Genomic DNA, 19,665 nt, shown 5'->3' on the forward strand with positions numbered 1-19,665 from the left:
GGCTTTTTCTACGCATTACTAAAATAAAATGTAGACTCTGTATTTTAACATTGATAGTCTTCCAAAGCATAAAAAATGTTATTGACTTGCCATGGCAACGAGTGGTTTTCATTGCTTGAGAGTTACGGAGTATTTTATTTTTACATAATAGGTAATTTTAGTCCTTCGAGCAGGATTAGTAACTATGACTAAATATTTGTTGTTAAATATTTACATTTTGTTCTTGGCGTCTGTTGTGTTGTGATGATGAAATGTGTGAAGTCTCTGAAGCGCAGGTGAAAGAGAAATTTCAGCCGCCAATGTACTAATTAGATTTCTATGTTCGACAATATTTGAACATAACGTACATTACTTATTATTTTCTATAGTGCGTTTAGAGAGTCATTATTCGTATCCACATGGTCCTCAGTTAATGTCATGCATTTATATAGGCTACACACTCGACAGCAATACTGATCCAGTTTTATGTAGGTACTCACTTAAAGACATATATATACAAGTTTGGATTGATATATTGCGAATATCGGAGGCATCAAAACCGTTTATTAGCTTAGGAAATACTTAGAACGACGAAGGTCTGCAGAAGGCGATGGGAATCGATTGTTTCCGGCGCTGCAGGGTCGGGTCGTACTCGAAGTGACCAGTGACCACCGCTAGCGAGGAAGTGGTGCGCAGGCGCGAGCGATGAGGGTGTGGAGGAGGATGGTGGTGGTGGGGGGGGAGGGGCGAGGGCGGGCGTCCGTCAGTACGGAGCGCGGGCCGAGCGCAGCAGCCAGCCGCCGCGCTGTCTCGCGCCGCAGGGAACATGTGTCTCGACACACTGCCACACCAGATTCGCATTCAGCCCAACCACCTTCACCTCCGCCTAATACTCCATAAGAACTAAATATTCGACCCTCGCAGTTCTCAGACTTCCGACTCGTTGTGATCATCGAAATGTTATGTGAGGAGACTCGGTATGTGATTCGTCGATACTTGCAAATAGTTTAAATAGTGATGAAAATTATAAGATAGTACGAGTGCGAATAAGCTGCTGGCACATAAATGAAACCGTTAAATGTAAACGAAGAATCAGACAAAGGAATGCGATCCAATAAACAATTGCGACTTAAGTATACGCTTTCTTTCTGTACCTGTTTATATAGGTACCTACTTATACAATTAAACAATTCCAGCTTTCAATATCCTATATTAATAAGAAAACGCAGTTAGCTATTCAATGGAATAGATACTAGAGTGAAGTAACGGAGTCCGCTTCCGCAGAGTAAACGGATTAGGCGCGCTAGGTCGCAACGCGCGCGGCGTGCTCGTCGTGCTTGAGGCGTGCTCGTCGTGCTCGTCGCGCGGCGGTCCTCTGAACACGTAAACAATATCGATCGCCGTAGTCCGTGGCCCGGTACGTACTCGCGCTATAACATATATCTACAGCATGAAAACGATGAAAACATTGAAAACACGCCACGGACCTCTGACTTTATTGAGCAGTGGCTGGCAATAATCTCCGCCCGACGTCGTCGCACGCGTTACCTCTAGCTGCGGCAATATTATCTTGTTATGAAGACGACTCTGATCCCACGAAAACCTGCTTACATGTTAAGTTCTGTTCAAATTTTATTTTAAATTATCCAATAGTAGGTATATGTGCAACATAACCCCTAAAAACACTAACGTAGGTAAGGTACCTATACAATTCTTAATCAAAACAACCTAAATTTTAGTTACAAATTAATTATTGAAGATAAAACAATATCCAATCCATAAGCGGAGGTAATTTTATAACTGTGCACATAATTATACCCTAGTAAGCCTATTGGACTGAAAATATTTCATTATTTAACTAAAATTTCATTCTTTTAGTTAAATAAATACATAAATACTATATACGTACCTTTGCGTGACCTACTTAACTACACCAACTGGCCTGAAAAGCACTTGGTGTACTGATCGTTCCTACGTAGGCTCTAGATAGGATATAAAACGAGATACACATAGATACTATTTTTTACCTTTTTGAGTTGATGATACGTCAATCTTACACAGGGGCGAAGATACCCATGTTACCCGCTCTCATAGTGAAAAGAAATACGAGTATGACTCTTTCCACTAAGCCGTACCCTACCCTTTCCTTTTTCAAACAACTTAAGCAATGCCACGTTTTCTCAGAGCAATGTATAGCATCTGTATTCTGACACTAAAGTAGTTTGTTTTTTTCTTCTGCTTTTAAATAATGTTCAGAGTTGATGCCTCGAAAGACAAACTACTCCAAAGCTGCAGCTAAAGTTCAGCATCACGTGATGTTGACGCTCTGTATTGCATCACATTTAAGATTTCGATTTAAATTTTCGAGTAAGTTTGTTACTTTGGTCGCGTCGCGTTGTGTTAGGTACACAACGCGACGCAATTACAGATTAGGTAACTACACAAAATAATCTTTAAAAAAATAAGATTGATGTAATATTTAATCTAACTAATTAGTCGAGATTACTTTTCAAAGATTACAATATTATATTTGAGATTACTTTTATACCTAATATTCTGTTAATAATGAAACGCGAAAGATTAAAATAAGTTATATCCATTTCAATGTCTGATGAGAAAAAATATTCCCGAGCTTCGGAAAGTTTGTTGTGATCTGTGGGATACAAGTTGTGGGTTTGGACATTTTGATCCAGATGCAAATTTATAGGTACCCATGGAGTCAATTGAACGAGTAGGTTCTGCCAACAACATTTTTTCAAATTGTTCAAATTAGGTAGCAAGTCCTAGCTTCCTCCCATTTCCATCCCCTGTGGTCAAATTTTTTTACGCTTCCACTAGTGTAGTTACACTATCCTCAATCAAAACTTTACGAAAATGGTACTTTAGAGAAGCCCCACATCCGGCTCCGGAGCGGTTCTGACTGCGTTTTACGCGTGTTGAATAAGCTAACTCAAGTACGCACTGCACTTTGTTGTTAGCGTGTGTTCTAACTAACCGTCAATGGAGGCTTCCGTCAAGAGTAAATATGCATCGAAACTGTCGTGTCAGAGGGTAGCAATTATTGATTATGGGCATTCTGGATATGCATTACCTACTCAGTAGGTAAGCATTGAGCTACCTGGTAGTGGTAGAACACAAAGTAGTCAAAAACATTGTTGTATGTTTGACGTGTTTGCTTGCATGCGGGCATTGTTGAATCCCTGTTTGTTTGTAGAAGGTTGGCGGCGCGGTGAGAGCATGTAGCGGGAGCGAGGACTCGCAGCGGCATGCCGGGAGGCCGCCGGGGGCTCGTGGCCCCGCAGAACACCTTCCTCGAGAACATCATCCGCCGGTCCTCTTCGCAGCGTCAGTATCCTAACTTAACCTTTCGTTTGATATCAAATAGATCTGATGATGGAACTAGAATGCAATAAAACCGTGCGATCTCATTATTTTCCTTTGTTTCTTCTTTTTCTGTTAAGATTTCTTTATATTTATAAGATTCCGACTAAAATTTGTGAAATATTTTTAGAAGCCATAATGAAATAATCGACGATGGTCCCTGACCATGTCGGTGTGTTGTCCACAGCAGACAGCAGCTTCCTGCTGGCGAACGCGCAGATCGTGGACTACCCCATCGTGTACTGCAACGAGACCTTCTGCAAGATGAGCGGTTACAACCGCGCCGAGGTCATGCAGAAGTCCTGCAGGTCAGTCACCTCTACCGATGCTCAACTTTCTGCACTGGTACGAAAGTCGGATAAAAGTATCTTTTTCACGAACTCGATGTGTTGTTCTAGTGTTTACTCTACCAGTAATTTGATCATTTACATTCAAATGACGCATTGTGCTTATGATGTTGATGAGAGATGTCCTAAATGAATGAGTAATGTTGACGTCCTTATCACGGATGTTGTGTTGTGGGCTGCAGATGCACTTGGATGTACGGCGAGCTGACGGAGAAGGAGGCGGTGGAGCGCGTGGACCGGGCACTCGACCACCACCTCGCCGACCAGTTCGAGATTCTGCTCTACAAAAAGAACCGTAAGTCTATATTGCGTTCGTTATGATGTTTAGGATTTTTTATATTTGCATACAATTTTACATTATGTTAAAATTATTACTTAAATGTTAAAACCAGCACCATTAACCACAGTCTAATAAGAATATGCGACACAGTACATAAAAGAAAAAACAAATTTAAACTATCCAGACTACTGAAATCGACACAATTATTTATTTTTTTTTTTATTTAATCGATAACCTATCTTTTGAAGAAACCGATGCACAAGGAAAATAATCTAGTACCTCTTTATGTCGAGCAGACGACTCAGAGGTGCGACATATAGCCGTTGCTAAAAACCCTCTGGAACGATCGGTCCTATTTTTCTGTTTGGACTGTTTTCAATAATGGGTTGTTTTCAATCTGTACATTTGTTTTCTCCATGCGTCCACTTTTATTTCTGTAACGATCGGTCTACTAGTCTCAAAGGCAATTGACGCGCGGTGAGGACATTAACGCGCGGTGAAGACCGGCGCACCAATACCTGCTTCAATTGCTAGTACCTAATATCAATAGAATCGTTTGTAGTTCTAATCTCCAATTAGGAGATGGAAAATTATATATCATCATCAATCATCATCAATCAATCATCAATACATATCATCAATCAATACATATAATAAAATCGAAGGTCAAATTTGTACATTGGATTTTTTTAAATTCTTAATGGAATATACTAAGTTACTGATATAGATGAGGAAAATATAGTTCTGGAAATTTTTGTCTGTCTGTCTGTCTGAACGCGCATCACTCGAAATCTACTGGACAGATTTGCTTGAAATTTGGTATGTAGGTACCTTATATACCGGACTAACATCTCTAAGATGTTAGTCCGGTACATTTATTAATTTTTGTATGTTATTTTCCAATGTAGTTACTACAAGGTCCTTGATAGACGTTACCCTATTCAGTAGTAATGTACCACACCAATTATAATTAAAGTTCCTAACATTATCTTTTTATTAGAGGTTGTATACTAATATACTACATTTTAAATTTCAGATTATTGGTTCACAGTAAATAGTAGCAAATTTATGCAAATCCTTTTGAAAAAATGGACCCTCTGACCAACAACTTTTTCGATTGTCGATGTCATTTATGAATAATGTAAATGGACCCGTCTCAGATTCATGCTGGTTGATCAGGTTGTCAATAATGGACAACCTTTTGCATGCGATTTGTCACGTCAGATTTGAACCATCTACAGAGATTGTCACATATTCCGTTAAATGCAATGTTATGAAGTAAAATTTTATGATCCACCCCTTCGAAAACCAGTTTAATTATTATCCTCCTTATTACGAAATAATTCCGCTACGTAAACCATGAGATTGCTAGTACTAGACCGCCCACGAACAAACCATGAAAACATATCTACATCCCTATATCTACCCCGTAAGGGATAACATGTATCTGGCCGCAAGTCGTGGCTTCGGCTTGAACAAACATTTTTACTGGCCCTTGATCACTATTTGGAAATGCAGGCAGGTCGTGTCGTACGATTCTATTAATTCCATTATGAAACATTTATTTGTTTTTGGTTAATTTAATACTACCTATACCTTGCTAGAACGTTATTCCTGCAGAAATCGTTATTTCAATTTAAAAAAAAACTACGACAGGCACGAATGTTTTATGCCGGGCACATACATAGCTGATTAGGCACTAATTACTTATAGGTTCTATTCCTATTTCTGTAGGAGATACTTTCTAACTGGAGTAACGCACACGTTCGTAACATACAACATGTAGAATCAATTGATTACTGGCGAAGTATTGGTTAAAAACAAAGAGTTTATATTATTTGTTTATAGTAATACTGGAAGAGCATAGTTTATATGATATGCAGATAGAATGCAGACGTTGCAGAGAAGGCGCTGATTAGCCTGTGTCGGGTTCGTCGTAAAACACGAGCGGCTCCCGGGGGAGCCCGGGCCCCGACCCGAGTAACTAATTCAATTTGTCCAATTCACTGTCATTTTGTTTGTTTTTTATTTCATTACAGGTGGGATCTCATGTGCCGACCTTTAGTTTTGTTATGTGGCAATGTAACAATCCATTCGGGATATTTGTACCTAACATTTTATTCTGATAATTCTGCGTTTTTTTATATCTTAATTAGCTTGAATCGAAAGGGTTCGAAATCATAAACACAGTATTGTCACAAGTCACAATTACGCTAATAGGTACTTTCGTCGTGTACCAGTTCATTCGACCGCATGTCAAGTTACCCGGCCTCCCACACCAGTACCCACAGCCGCTGCCTCCGACGACATCACCGAGACCTGCAGCGTGGTTCGGCGGCCGGGTTGTGGAGGGGGGGGGGGAGCTGCCCTGCGTGACTGTAATTGACTAATCCGCGTCCGCCCGCGACCCGTTTCGTTGTAATCCTCCAACTTTGACCTCCAGTGCCGAATACCGATTGCTCATTTAGCATTCTGTTTCAAGCGCCCTTACGTAATCAAATACTATCAATATTTAATGTTGAACCAAACAATGCACCGTATTACAACCCAATAACTAAAAAGACGCCTCCAACACGCCACCAAACTCGGACACCAAAGGAGAATTTCAATACATACTTATTAAATCTAAATTAGGTACAACAAAGTTCTAGGATTTAGGTTTCGACAAAATACATTTACATTATTAGAATCGGAACAACAATTAGTACTGAATACACGTTTATTTCATTTCTCTGTCTCTTTCCCATTTTAATGTTTTCTCGGTTGCCCTATTTTTCTTCGTCGTCCACCACGGTTGCGAGGACGTATGTGTGTATGTTTGTTACCGAAGCCCCAGGGTGCAGGTACTTCACTCAAATCACTTTCTCTTTAATACGCATGGTAACCCCAAAAAGATTGTAGCATTTATTGTAAGATTTATATTTACAATGTTACGTCGTGTACATAAATAATTAGAAATATAGTAATGTAATTGGAATGCGTGTGGTTTCGGGAGCAGGCACGCCGCTGTGGCTGCTGGTGCACGTGGCGCCGATCCGCAACGAGCGCGAGCTGGTGGTGCTGTTCCTGCTCACCTTCCGCGACATCACCGCGCTCAAGCAGCCCATCGACGCCGACGACCCCAAGGGCGGTGAGTCTGTGTCGTAACTAGCCAAGCCGGTTTTCGGACCTAAATATTAAACTGTATAAAATATATCATTACCATATACTTATATAATAATGATATATTTTGGATAGAAATTTTATTTTGTGCATCTACTATAGATCAACAGAAATATTTTTATGAATACAAGAAGAACCTTGTGGCGTGTGTGGACAGGTCTGTCGAAGTTCGCGAAGCTGGCGCGGTCGGTGACGCGGTCGCGCTCCGTGCTGGTGTCGGCGCTGCCGGCGCTCAAGGAGCCGCAGCGCCAGAGCCACCTCGCGCACGTCAGTACCCCCGCCACCCCCGCCACACCCGCCACACCCGCTCGCACCCTCTGTCGCGCGCCACACGTAAACACCACACTCTTCGTAGGTCGCTTAGACGTCGCTTCTCACCGAGCTTCCGTCTTTCTTTCCGCCTCCATGGCCTTACTGTCTAAACTTTTATTGACTTCGACACTATTTATTCACTCACACGACACAGAATCAATTGCGCAAGCCTTATACACTAGTACGTCTGTCTGTCCGACCTAACTGATTTGCTTCGAAACTAATTAATCGAAATTTAGTATACAATATGGAAATCTGGCATTAAAAAATGAACAAGTATTATGTACGGATAGATTAGTTTATATTTATTTTAGAAGTTACGTTTGGGGGTTAAATTAGAAAATTAATCTTTTAAACCCCAAACTATATTATATCAATCCCCCAATATATATTATATCATACCATTCGTTCATGCATGATATGTAGTAAACTTTTTTTTTTCTACAAGTATCAATCATGTACTTATCAATAAAAAGACCGTTGTGACGTGGATAAATTAATAATTTTTAAAATTATAATTAAATTAAACAATAATTTTGCAAGAGTTTTAAAATACGGCTAATCCGTTACCGCCACGAGTCAAGCAAGACCCTGCCCAGCATCAACCAAGTTACTGTAGATTCTTTAGTTTCTTTTTTCCTTGTCGGAGATCAGTGGGGTGGAGGGGATTTATCGATTTTCGTATATTTTATTCACTTTCCGAACTCTTACAACTTATAACTCTTTTTGTTTGGTACATTAAAATGTATTCATCTGAAACGAAACAAAAATATATTTTTGACCGTAAAAGATAAATTAATACATAACAAGATATATTTTGTGAAACATTTTTAAATTTTTTATAATTTTGTCCCCCAAAAGTAGTTAGGCCCCAAAATAAAATAAATACATTAATTCAAGGTACTTGTCTGCCTTTGCCTAATTTTTGACGTCAATAAGTGATGTATATCATCCTAAATTGAATAATTTTGAATTTGTTTATTAGTTAAAGTTACAAAGAATAAGTTAGATGCTTGTACGCGATAGTTATTACTGACAAACATAATGTTAGTTGAATAGCAGTGTTTTCGAATAAACACATAATTTATAGCTATAAATTGTAGTATTAAAACTGGGTTGCGACCGATGCGTCGAGACACTGCTTACTAGCATTTAGTGGGGTGCCAGAATCTGCGTTGAAGAGCCTAACTATAATATACCTACGTAACTTTTGTACTCATCACCGATTGGTTACTACATACATAGTTATATTTGTGGTTAATATCTGACATATTTTAAGCATAACATCTGTGACATCATCAGCATCTAGGTATTTTATTTTTAACTAGCTGTTTACCCGCGGCTTCGCCCGTTTAAATTCCCTCGGGAACAGTTTTTTATTCGTATTAAAATAGGATTGGAATAGTTGTATTAAAATATCCATAGCGTATTCAAAATACGCACAACGATATCTAGTGTTTCCATTGCAAAGTTTTTTCTTAGTATTTAGCGCCGAAATCATCTAGTGTTTGTATCGTCGGCGCCACTTATAATAGCATAGTTTTTCGCAAACCCACGGGAATAATAGTTTTTTCCGGGTTGGAAGGTCCTACCTATGTCTTTCACCATACTTTTAATTATATATATGCGAAATTTCAAGAATATTGGTTAAGTTGATAACACGTGAAGATGTAACAAACAAACTTATTTTCCAATTTGTAATATTAGTGAGGATGTTTGGAAGCTGATGAGATCATCAATGATGAATTTTGTTAGGTTAGGTTTGAAGATTACATTCCGGCACTGCTTCTGCTGTTGTTCAATATAACGACCTAGTAATGTAACTAGAAAATTAGAAGTAGAACTGGGTCCTTTATTACTTTAGCAATTTGTTCATGTAGTAAATTATGAATGTCCAGTTGTGTCGAGGAGTGTTGTTACGTGCGGTTGTTGCAGGTGATGTCGCTGTCGGGCGACGTGCTGCCGCAGTACCGGCAGGAGGCGCCCAAGACGCCGCCGCACATCCTGCTGCACTACTGCGCCTTCAAGGCCATCTGGGATTGGATCATCCTCTGCCTCACCTTCTACACCGCCATCATGGTGCCCTACAACGTCGCTTTCAAGAACAAGACCAGCGAGGACGTCTCGCTGCTCGTCATCGACTCGATCGTCGACGTCGTCTTCTTCATAGACATCGTGCTTAACTTCCATACGACGTTCGTGGGCCCCGGCGGCGAGGTGGTCAGCGACCCGAAGGTCATCCGCAAGAACTACTTTAAGTCGTGGTTTCTGATAGATCTGTTGTCGTGTCTGCCGTACGACGTGTTCAACGCGTTCGACCACGACGAGGACGGCATAGGCAGCCTGTTCAGCGCCCTGAAGGTGGTCCGGCTGCTGCGGCTGGGTCGCGTGGTCCGCAAACTGGACCGCTACCTGGAGTACGGCGCCGCCATGCTGATCCTACTGCTCTGCTTCTACATGCTGGTGGCGCACTGGCTGGCCTGCGTGTGGTACAGCATCGGCCGCTCCGACGCCGACTCGGGCCTGCAGTACTCGTGGCTCTGGAAGCTGGCCAACGTCACGCAGACTCCGTACTCGTACGTGTGGTCCAACGAGTCGGACGGGCCCGAGCTGGTGAACGGGCCCTCGCGCAAGACCATGTACGTGACCGCGCTCTACTTCACCATGACGTGCATGACCTCCGTGGGCTTCGGCAACGTGGCGGCCGAGACCGACAACGAGAAGATCTTCACCATCTGCATGATGATCGTGGCAGGTGCGGGAATTCTTCTGTTGCTCGGCGCGGCGCGGCCCTCGCGCAGAGCGCTGCGTCGCGGGCCGCGCCGCTCTCCTACACCCTCACGTTCTTTTTCTGTTCGCACTATTGTGTTCCTTGTTTGTGGTTTGATTCATTTTGTCGATGCCACACTACCTTCCGATGCCACACAACCTACGACTGTCAAATGTGATTTTTTTTAATCTTAAATCTCCTGGCTTCGTCTAGAAATCACATTAAGCTATTTTCTGTTTCCGTTCATCAGTAACTACTCGATTTGAGTGATATGAAGAGAAAGTTTTCCCTTAAGTGACTTCTCTCTAGAGTTTTCTTAGAGGACTATAAAATAATATTTTTTTCTCCCATACCTTTAATATATTTAATTAGAAATACTGCTACTACTCTCAGACCCTAAAATGGATCTTGGCCTCCGAAACAACAGAGCGCCATAAAGAAATTGATAAATAAATTCTGCTCTTTGGAGTGATAATAGAAAGCAAAATTCAAGTTTGCCTTATAATATTTGTTTTTGTATTCCCTCCCCTCCCCGGCCCTGCCCCCGCCCCCGTCCCACCTCCTTCCTCAGGCCCACGTACGTCAAGCGTGTCGCGTGTCACTGTGTGATCGTGTGCGACCCTGTGCGCTGTCGACTGTCGCTACCGATGTAGGCTAGTACACTCTGTCTGTGAGCCACGACCAGACCATTTTCATTCCGCTTTCTTCAAACGGAATAAACATGGCCTGTGAGCGGCTCTTGGACAGATCAGCACTCTTCGTCGTTTTCGGTACACTATTTTGAGTTTTGTTGTACGAAATTACAAACAGAACTTTATAAAACAGAAAGAAATGGTGGTCTATTTACAAAACAGATGTGACTTTTTGTTAATTTCGTATGACAAAACCCTGGGTGGTTTTGAAATGCTCGACTCGCTCACATCGAGATTTCGCTGCGCGGATATCAGGCGAGTCATGCATTTGAAACACAGAAGGCGTGTGGTAGGCAGTGCAATAACAGTTGTGACCCGTAGCGCTGCTCTACGCGACGATCTTCGGCCACGTGACGACGATCATCCAGCAGATGACGTCCGCTACGGCCAAGTACCACGATATGCTGAACAACGTGCGCGAGTTCATGAAGCTGCACGAAGTGCCCAAGGCGCTAAGCGAACGCGTCATGGACTACGTCGTCTCCACCTGGGCCATGACCAAGGGGCTCGACACCGACAAGGTGAGTCAAACGTCTCTGCCAAAGTGGCTCACATAAAAACTAGGCTGCTTTGAAAACTTTTTTTTTACGTTTTGCTCCAAGATCATTCTAAGTTCTAAGTAAGTCATATATTATCGGGTTTTTACAAAGTTTTTAGCTTAAAATTTATCTCGGTCAAACACAAGGAAGTGAACTAATCCAATTTTCAAAATATCCTAGTTCTCATCCTCATTCACGTACAGAGCGCTTTAAAAGGAACTTCCTGCCGCGAAGGTTATGAAATGAGCTCCCGGTCGTGCTTTTCCCTAGACACTGCAACATGGCGTTCCTCAAAACGAGCGTGAAAAGATTTATTCATGGCCGGCAACGCGTCTCAGGCGTCCACAGGCCGAGGAGACGATTTCCCATCAGGGGCCCGCATGCTTGGGGCTTGCTATAAAAATATATATTCAGTTTTTGATTTTAAAATGGGTGTCGCAGGTGCTGAACTATTGCCCGAAGGACATGAAGGCGGACATCTGCGTGCACCTGAACCGCAAGGTGTTCAACGAGCACCCGGCGTTCCGGCTGGCGTCAGACGGCTGTCTGCGGGCGCTGGCCATGCACTTCCAGATGTCGCACTCCGCGCCCGGCGACCTGCTGTACCACACGGGGGAGAGCATAGACTCGCTCTGCTTCATCGTCACCGGCAGCCTCGAGGTCATCCAGGATGATGAGGTGACTATATCATCACATCCAGACGTTTCGGAAGTATAAGGAAAGAGATATAAATTGATCACTTGTGAACATCGTGGTCAGGTGGTGGCGATCCTGGGCAAGGGCGATGTGTTCGGTGACTCGTTCTGGAAGGACAGCGCCGTGGGGCAGTCGGCCGCCAACGTGCGCGCGCTCACCTACTGCGACCTGCACACCATCAAGCGCGACCGCCTGCTCGAGGTGCTCGACTTCTACCAGGCCTTCGCCAACAGCTTCGCGCGCAACCTCACCCTCACCTACAACCTCCGCCATCGCCTCATCTTCCGCAAGGTTAGTGTCACACCGCAACTCCCATCGAGATGGAATATCGCTTTTGTTTTTATTCAAAATACTAGGCTATTATACTGATAATAAGAGATATCTGTAGGTGGCGGACGTGCGCCGCGAGCGCGAGCTGATGGAGCGCCGCAAGCGCGAGCCGCAGCTGGAGCAGGCGCAGGACCACCTCGTGAGGAAGATCTTCTCCAGGTTCAGGCGAGAGCGGAGTGTGGCGGCCGCGCCCGCGCCCCCCGCCACCACCACCACCGGTATGTCTGCCGCCGTATAGCTTTGTCTGAGAGAGGCCATTTCAATTTCTTATGTTTACATTTGAACGTGCCCAGGTTACGTGCCCAAACCTGGCCGAACCAAATGTAATATAAATGAAATCTTTATTATTCTTTTTTATTGGCAAAAAATAATTTATAATTTTTGGATAACAGTCAGTACATTTAAATTTTGTATGAGAGTATATTCCAAAGCAAATGTTTGTGTTAAAAAGTTGCATTAGATAAATATATTAGCTTGTCTGTTTTTCATGATTCCTTCATACACCAGTATTGCTTCCAAGCATTATCGATATGTGTGTCAATTTACTTCGTAGTCTTTCTTTGGTCTTTTGTATGTTCATGGCTAATCACATTTTAAATCATTGAAACCGCGAATCTTAAGTGGGACCGCCGTTATTGGATAATCCGCATTCCTCCTAATTCAGCTGACGAAAGGTAAAGCAAATTGTGCTTATTTTGTCTCCTGTAAGTTAAGAAGACTTCTAAAACAGCTGTAAAAAGTTTTGGTGACAAGTGATTAACGTACTCTCATCCTATTTTTTATTCTTTTCCTTCTTTCTCCAATTTAATTTTAACGTTGCAGTTCATATGTGCTTGCCACATCTTTTCATTTCGGTTATTTATTACTTTTAAAGTCAGAAGGAATATTTGAACAAATGTTAAAGATGAATAATATAATACAGGTTTGAGTGTAGGTTCGACGGCAACTCCGGCGCAAGACGCGGAGAAGGGTGAGGCGCTCCCCTCCTCCGCGCCGGCCCCCGCGGCCGCCCGCGGCAAGTGGGGGCGGCTGCTGGCGGCGGGCGGGGGCGGGGGCGGGGGCGGCGTCGCGGGGGGAGGGTCGCTGGACGCGGCCGACGCGCCGCGCGCGCCCTTCGCGCGCAGCCTCAGCGTGCGGGACCGGCCGCCCGCGCCCCCCGACGCGCCTCACGTAGCTTTGGCTCTCAAGGTGACCAGTTAAAGCTTTTAATATTTGGTTTCACCTGTCCTGATGTTTGTGTCAGTCTGTAATTAAATCTTGTAAGTTATATTTCATTTTCTTCCACTTTTTCAACATAGTTGAAATTTCCCACGTCGCTTCCGATTCCATGACTCCCAACGAGGGGACTCCTCAAACGCTATACAGCACTGACATGGTATTTTCGTCACACGTCGAATGAAACAACATCTCTCTTAATAATAAAAGCTCATGCCAACAATATCATTTTTGCGAAAAACTTGCCCAAAAATTTACTATTTATGAACGTTTTATGCTCGTTTCAAGTCTCAGAGATATTGTATATAACCAGGCGTCATTCGCGAAAACGCGTTCGGCGAGTGCGTTAGGCACGACCGGCCGACAGGACACCATCGAGGAGGAGCTCGAGGAGCGCCGCGCGGTCCCGGCCCCCTCCCTCGCCTCCTCACCCGCTGCCCCGAGCCCCGCACCTCACGCCGCGCACGAGGCCGCACTGGCCGAGTTGAGAAGGGATGTGCGGAACGAAGTGCAGAGATTACAGCACAAGGTACATTGTGACTTATGTCATTGTACGGTCAATATTTACTTATACAACAAGATTTTTGTAACTACCATAAAGTATTAACTTTAAAGTATTAACAAATAAATCAATAGAGCTATTAAGCTCTATTGATTTATTTGAAAATACAACCAAATTGCTATAGTGCGGTTGAACGATAATGTGAACTTCCAGTTGGGTCGCGTAGAAGAGCTGCTAACGATGTTAGCGGCGCGACTGGGCGCCGATACTACGGAGCCGGCGGCGAGCGGAGCGGCGAGCGGAGCGGCGAGTGGCGCGGCGAGCGAGGCCGAGGCCGAGCGGCCGCGCGCCGTCGTGGAAGCACTCGCCAGGAAGCGGCGCTCCAAGGTTAGCCACACAACCAGATGCCAGTACCCGAAGAGTTTATATACTTTCGGTTAGAAGGTGGCGGTGTAATTTGAGAGGACGCATGCCTAAAAGACTTCTCGCGCGCAGTGAGAGGACGGCGGGGACTCCGCTCTTCGGCTGGAGGTCGCGGGTGGTCGGTTGTTGCGTACTACATCACTCACCTCTTAACACGCGTAAATAGCATATATCTCTAAACTGTGAACGACGAATGGCGGCGACTCTCCAGGTTTTTTAAAAGCGTGAGTGGGATTTAGAGCAGTTATGTACCATTTTGTACAAGTACCTTAAAAATACCTAAGAAAAACAGTGACTCTTAATACACGGTGACTCTTGATATTGTGACTCTTAATACGTTCTACACGTTCCACAAGCTTGTGGAACGTGTAGAACCGTAGAACACGCCGACACATTTATCCGATACTATGATTATCCTATTATGCTCTGTAACTTCGTTAAGACCTTAGCAGAGTTCGGGTAAAGAAAACGTACACTGATCTGAAACACTTCACATTCAGGTTCGAAGCAAAGGTGCCGCGCCTCAGGTGCCGACGCCCACCACGCCCACGAGCGACGCGGCGCTCGGCGAAGCGTCGGGCGGGGCGGGGAGCGGCGCGGCGCTGCGGCGGAGAGAGTTCGTGTAGCGCGCGGCGGCGGCGCCCGCAGCGCCGGACTAGCGAGCGCCGCCGCACCCTTCGTGAGTCCGATTTCAGTTCTCCCGCTGAATGAGAGCGCCACACCGGTATATACCCGCGGTGTCGCGTAGGCCATAAGACTGTATGCAATTGTGATCCTTGTGTACTTATGGCTTGTAAGGTTCTTTATTGTTTGCACCCAATATTATTTCTGAAAGATATCTGACCTCGATTGGGTTGAGGTGAATAGAATTTAAGGTTCACGGTATTATAGTTATAAAGCGGCTGAAGCAACCAGGAAAACGCTGTTTTCATCCTACTTAATGCAAAGAAGTAATTATTGTTTGTAATTTAAACAAAATTATGGATGCTATACGCGTGTCTAATGTTTTCCTTTTTTTTGTCTAGTCAATTCTATATAAAAAGATATTAACGTTGAAAAAACCGGTCTATAATAGTGTGAGTTAAACACGTGAAGAGGGTTACGTACAATTTATAAATTTCTCATTGGTTTTCCTGCAATGAACGACAAGCAATGAACTATTTATTTTGATTTTTTTTTTTCATATAGCTCAGTAGTTTCGCAGTTCAAGGAGCCAACTCCACACTGTCGCTGAACTCAGACTCACACCGACGCGAACGTAACGTAGATTTTATTTACCGCAATGGAAAACCAGCAATATATACCTGGTATATGGAAAAAAACACAAAATATTGTTCATTGCATGTAGATTACAGGAAAACCTATAATAATTCTATAAATTGTACGTAACCCTCTTCACGCGAGTTTAAGACCGGTTTTGCTTCAAAAAGGCTGCGGTGATGTTGCGCGGCTTTTTACCTGCGCTTTGGACGTCAGAGACAGGAGACTTACGTTTTAACAAAATGTTTGACGTCAAATAGTGATGTGACACCGGTGTTAAATTTGGCAGGAAGGTAGGAGACGTCCGCTAAGAAAGGATATTTCGAAATTCCATCCCTAAGGGATGAAATAGGGGTTGCCTGTTTGTATGAAACTTCTTCAATTTTGAAGTGAGACATATGAAGTTTTTGATTTAAATTTGTAGTTGGTTAAAAATAATAATAATGCTAATAAAATAAATAATGCATTAATTCGATTTTGAAAATTACATCCCTATTGGGGGGAAGTAGGGGTTGCAAATTTGTATGAAACATCGTCGTTTTTGAAGTGAGATCCTTGAAATTTTAGGTGGAACTTGTGATTAGTAAAACAATAAGATTTTGAAAATTGCACAACTGGGGAAATGATGTAGGGGTGGAAATTTATCTGAAACTTTATTATTTTTGAAGGGAGGTCCATGAAATGTTCGGCACGCGTTACGGGAAACGGGAGTGGTACACGTAGCGGGAAATGGCATCCCATTTCCACGTTGCGGGAAACGACATCCCATTTCCACATTGCGGGAAACGACATCCTATTTCCACGTTGCGTTCCCGCAACATGGAAATAGGATGTCGACTACATAGGACAATTTGGAGGAAACGGGATAGGACAAGTTCCGGAATTAGACACGTAGCGGAAATCGTAGAATCGGGAAACGGAGAATTGAACTAAAGATGACAAAAAACACAAATTTGAATCATGGTAATAAATAAATTTTACCAGTCTTAGAATAGGCAATAAAAGAATAACTGAAATTTTACTTCGATTCTGTAGAGTATATGTATAAAACTCTTTGAATTACTGAGTGACTGACTGATTGACTGACAGACAACGTACAGCGGAAACTACTGGCGTAGGAAGCTGAAATTTAGCATGTAGGTGCCTGGGAAGTGTAGGTGACCACTAAGAGAGGATTTTTGGAAATTCTACCACGAAGGGGGTGAAAAGAGTTTGTATAAAAGTTCTACACGGTTGAAGTTAGTGACTTGAAAATTTGGATTTTAGTTTTTTACAATAAATCAATGAATACGTGTTTCAGATTTTTCTGAAAATTAACCCTCAACCCCTTCAAAAGGGAGGTGAAAGACTGTATGGGACTTAATACAATTTTCAAGATAAAAAGCTGAAAATTGGTAAACACATACTCTTTGCAGTAAATCACACCATCACACAAAAATGTTTAATTTACGTTTGTGATTAATAAAAACCGGGATGTAAAACGTCATGAAAAATAGGACGGCACGCGTTGCAGTTAGCGGAAGTGGGAGTCGTAGGGGGAAATGGGACGGAGACACATAGTGGAATATGGGCTAGGCAAGTAGTGGGAAACGAGGCGGGACACTGCGAAAAACATGATGGCACGATATCTAAGTACGTAGGAAACGGTACTTGATATCTACATTGCATAGCAGGAAGCGGGATTGGACAAGTTGCGGGACGAGTCACGCAGCGGGAAACAGGAAATTGAACTAAAGATGAGAAAAAACCTGATAGAATTTTTGACAAATTGATCTGACAAATTTGAATTAAGTATATATGTTTACCAGTCTTACAGAATATGCCATAAAATAATGCCCGAGATTTTACTATGAAATTCACGCGGGCGAAGCCGTGGGCAAAAGCTAGAACAGAAGAGGGTAAGAGAATTTTAAGTTTTTACTTTTGTAAGTATAATAAAAGATGGAAATGATTTCGTCTGTTGCAGTTGTTCCCGCTGTACATACCGGAGTAGCGCGCGAGTAGAGCGCATCGCTTGCGGCGCCGCGTAGTGCTTGTGGCGAGGCCGAGGGCGCTGCGGCGGCGACGCGACACATTGCCTTGTATGCACCCACTGCAAGTCGGTATTGACGACCAAACTTTCTACACCGTTATATTAGTGGTAGGTTTGCAAGTTAATAGAACGCAATAAACTGTTACTCGATCGACATTCAAAACCACTTGACATTTTTGACTGAAATAGGAGTACGAATTAGGTAGTTTGGCGACTATTTACTGAGATCTGATAATGATGATTCTGAGGTAATAATTTAATTGCTAATATTGACTATGTTTAACTGGACAATTGAGGATTGCCAATCGAGGATGAAAATTAGTGCATGAAGATACGAGGGGAGTTTGTCGGCGATTTACCTGTGACGTAACTTTTTAATTAGCCAAAAACGTAAACGTGTTTTGTTTGTTATCGCTTCGAAGATGACCGCGCGGGGCTGCGCCGTAGCTCGTAGCCGATGTTGCAACTGCGTGGACAAGTCAAAAAACTGCATATACCTACAGGCTTTTCTGTGATTTTACTACAAATTTCCTACTTTTGATACAACTCGATTCCATTATATTTGCTTAGGACACGTTCACAATGCGCGTCGCCGCTTGCCGCGTTATGTAAGATATTAATGTAAGAGTGACTATTTGATATTTCAAGTGCATATAGAAGCAATAATTTCGTGATTTCTTTCACTACTACGTGCGACCTCTTTCGGCAGTACCACCTGAGCGTTATGTGGGAAGTATCAGTTTGCTCTACCTACGTAAAGTCAATTATCCTATTCTATGATGTGATTTATTTGAGCACCTTGTCAGACACGCGAGTCTGGTGCTCGATGTAAAAGTGCCTCGCACTACGTAAATGTAATAGTTGAAGCAACGGACACTTATTATAACTATATATGTTTCCATTTAAACTTCTGCTATGTAGTCGAAAAGAACATGGCTAAAACTCGTTTTATAGATGAAGCCATGTTATTGTTTTAGATTAAAAAAAAAAGATTAATAAAATAACTTTAATTTAGGTAGGACAATAATTACGAATGAATGCATTATGAGTAGCAGTTGAAACACGAGTTATTTGGCAGACGAGACGGGAGTTGCGTTTGAGAGAGTGGGACTGCCGAGGAGCTTGCACTCTCGACCAAGTATTTGATATGATTGCAACGATTTATAATACTCTAGTTCGTACGCTTGGAGCCCGTACGCGTACGTACATATCTCATCACTGTTGTATATTGTGTAGGGCGTGCACGCAACCGTCCGAGCCTGTTGTTTACTACTTGTTTATTATTGTTAACGTTTTTAAAGTTTATTGGAGACTCTTCGCGTAGCACCGACGCTATCTCGTAGACTTTGGTTCGGAGTGCGCTCCCGCTAAGCAACGCTCCTCGAATTATCGATCATTATATTGTATCTTTTTATTGAAAATATATCGATATAAATATGCAACACGTTTCATTTCTACCCAAAATATATCGATATTAGTATATATGAATGGTGATTAATTATAAAATTATTAATAATACCCGGACACATTGAATATATTCGCCATTTCAGGCGAAATAAATTGAACCAACTAATTTATCACATTGCGTGGCTGTTGGGTAATAATAGAGATTTCTTATAATAAGGATTAGGTCATGAAGTTAGCATTAACACTGTAGATAAAAGGAAAAATCCCAAATTATATAATCTAAAGCTCTTTCAAAAATTTTTAAATTACCTTTCTGAAATTACGCCACGGGCAGTAAG

At 42.7% G+C, this 19,665-nt stretch overlaps 1 protein-coding gene across 4 annotated transcripts; it reads left to right on the forward strand.

Moving 5' to 3' along the window:
- The first annotated feature begins 736 nt into the window (after positions 1-736).
- eag (ether a go-go) lies at positions 737-19,357 on the forward strand. Of its 4 annotated transcripts, none has more exons than XM_053752407.1 (16): positions 737-956; positions 3,194-3,324; positions 3,548-3,668; positions 3,890-4,002; positions 6,986-7,117; positions 7,307-7,482; positions 9,397-10,216; positions 11,245-11,444; positions 11,904-12,140; positions 12,222-12,449; positions 12,547-12,706; positions 13,411-13,676; positions 14,017-14,232; positions 14,419-14,592; positions 15,129-15,307; positions 17,855-19,357. In XM_053752407.1, exons 2-15 carry the CDS (start codon positions 3,246-3,248, stop codon positions 15,252-15,254), a joined length of 3,048 nt encoding a protein of 1,015 aa, XP_053608382.1. In that variant the 5' UTR covers positions 737-956; positions 3,194-3,245; the 3' UTR covers positions 15,255-15,307; positions 17,855-19,357. The 4 variants fall into 4 exon arrangements, with proteins under 4 accessions (XP_053608382.1, XP_053608384.1, XP_053608385.1 ...); XM_053752409.1 differs by having other exon boundaries at positions 13,423-13,676; XM_053752410.1 differs by having other exon boundaries at positions 7,307-7,416.
- The last annotated feature ends 308 nt before the right edge of the window (positions 19,358-19,665 follow it).

The sequence above is a fragment of the Plodia interpunctella genome, chromosome 12 (assembly GCF_027563975.2).
Source record: "Plodia interpunctella isolate USDA-ARS_2022_Savannah chromosome 12, ilPloInte3.2, whole genome shotgun sequence".
NCBI classification, from domain to species: domain Eukaryota; kingdom Metazoa; phylum Arthropoda; class Insecta; order Lepidoptera; family Pyralidae; genus Plodia; species Plodia interpunctella.